Consider the following 969-nt stretch of genomic DNA (forward strand, 5'->3'; position numbering starts at 1 on the left):
AGATACTGTATATATATATATATATATATATATATATATGCACACAAATTATAAAGGGCTTTTCTTTTACTTAATTAATTACTAATTAATTATCTGAAATTATAAAGGGCTTTTCCAATGCTTTCTAAATACTCTGATGTTTTGATACTTTTTTTCCCCCAAAATGGTAAAAATATTATTCAATATTGTTAGAAATCGACAACAAATTTTATGTGCTGCCTGTTCAGGAAACCGTGTTCATTGGCATTGCACAGATGACACCAGCACAACTTGTGTTCCATGCCCTTCATTAACTTTCACTGATGAACCAAATGGCCTCACGGAATGCTTTCCTTGTACTGTATGTGATGCAAGTGAGTGTTTCCATTTCCACTTGATATGTGTTCATCTGAAAATGTAAGATTGATGGTGAAAAACATCTCAGGTTACGCATGTAATGGAACAAGACACTACATCCTCTAGCGGTTGCTGTGGGGAATGCCTTCAGCGTGGTGTCTGAAGTACATGTCTAAACAGGACAATAACATTGCTGGTGCTGGTGGCTGGCGACCATTGTATAAAAGGGTGCTGGGTGAATACGCCATCTGCTACATACCCGAGCTACATACCCAAAATTACGTCTCAGGTTACTTATGTAACCATGGTTCCCTGAGTAGGGAACGAGACACTGGATCCTCTAGGGGGTCGCTATGGGGAACGCCTCGTCGTGACCCGTGTCTGAAGCATACATTGAAAAAACACCAACAACACGTTGGCCGGCGACAGCCATGACGTCACTACCGGCGCGATATAGTATAAATTAGTATAAATAGGCGCCGGGAGAACACATCATCGACTTCTTCGTCTGAAGCTTGCGTCCGCAGCATGGAAAGAAACCTAGAGGACGCAGTGTCTCGTTCCCTACTCAGGGAACCATGGTTACATAAGTAACCTGAGACGTTCCCTTTCATGGGAACTTCGAACTGCGTC

At 41.9% G+C, this 969-nt stretch overlaps 1 protein-coding gene across 1 annotated transcript in view; it reads left to right on the top strand.

The window, feature by feature from the left end:
- LOC107668047 (tumor necrosis factor receptor superfamily member 5-like) overlaps window positions 1–969 on the top strand; it is an 8,302-nt gene that overhangs the window by 3,615 nt on the left and 3,718 nt on the right. The window contains exon 3 of the mRNA XM_016459796.1: window positions 228–353. Coding sequence (XP_016315282.1) covers window positions 228–353 — 126 coding nt within the window. The remainder of the gene's footprint in view (window positions 1–227; window positions 354–969) is intronic.

Source organism: Sinocyclocheilus anshuiensis, unplaced genomic scaffold (assembly GCF_001515605.1).
Source record: "Sinocyclocheilus anshuiensis isolate Anshui unplaced genomic scaffold, SAMN03320099.WGS_v1.1 scaffold1024, whole genome shotgun sequence".
Lineage (NCBI taxonomy): Eukaryota > Metazoa > Chordata > Actinopteri > Cypriniformes > Cyprinidae > Sinocyclocheilus > Sinocyclocheilus anshuiensis.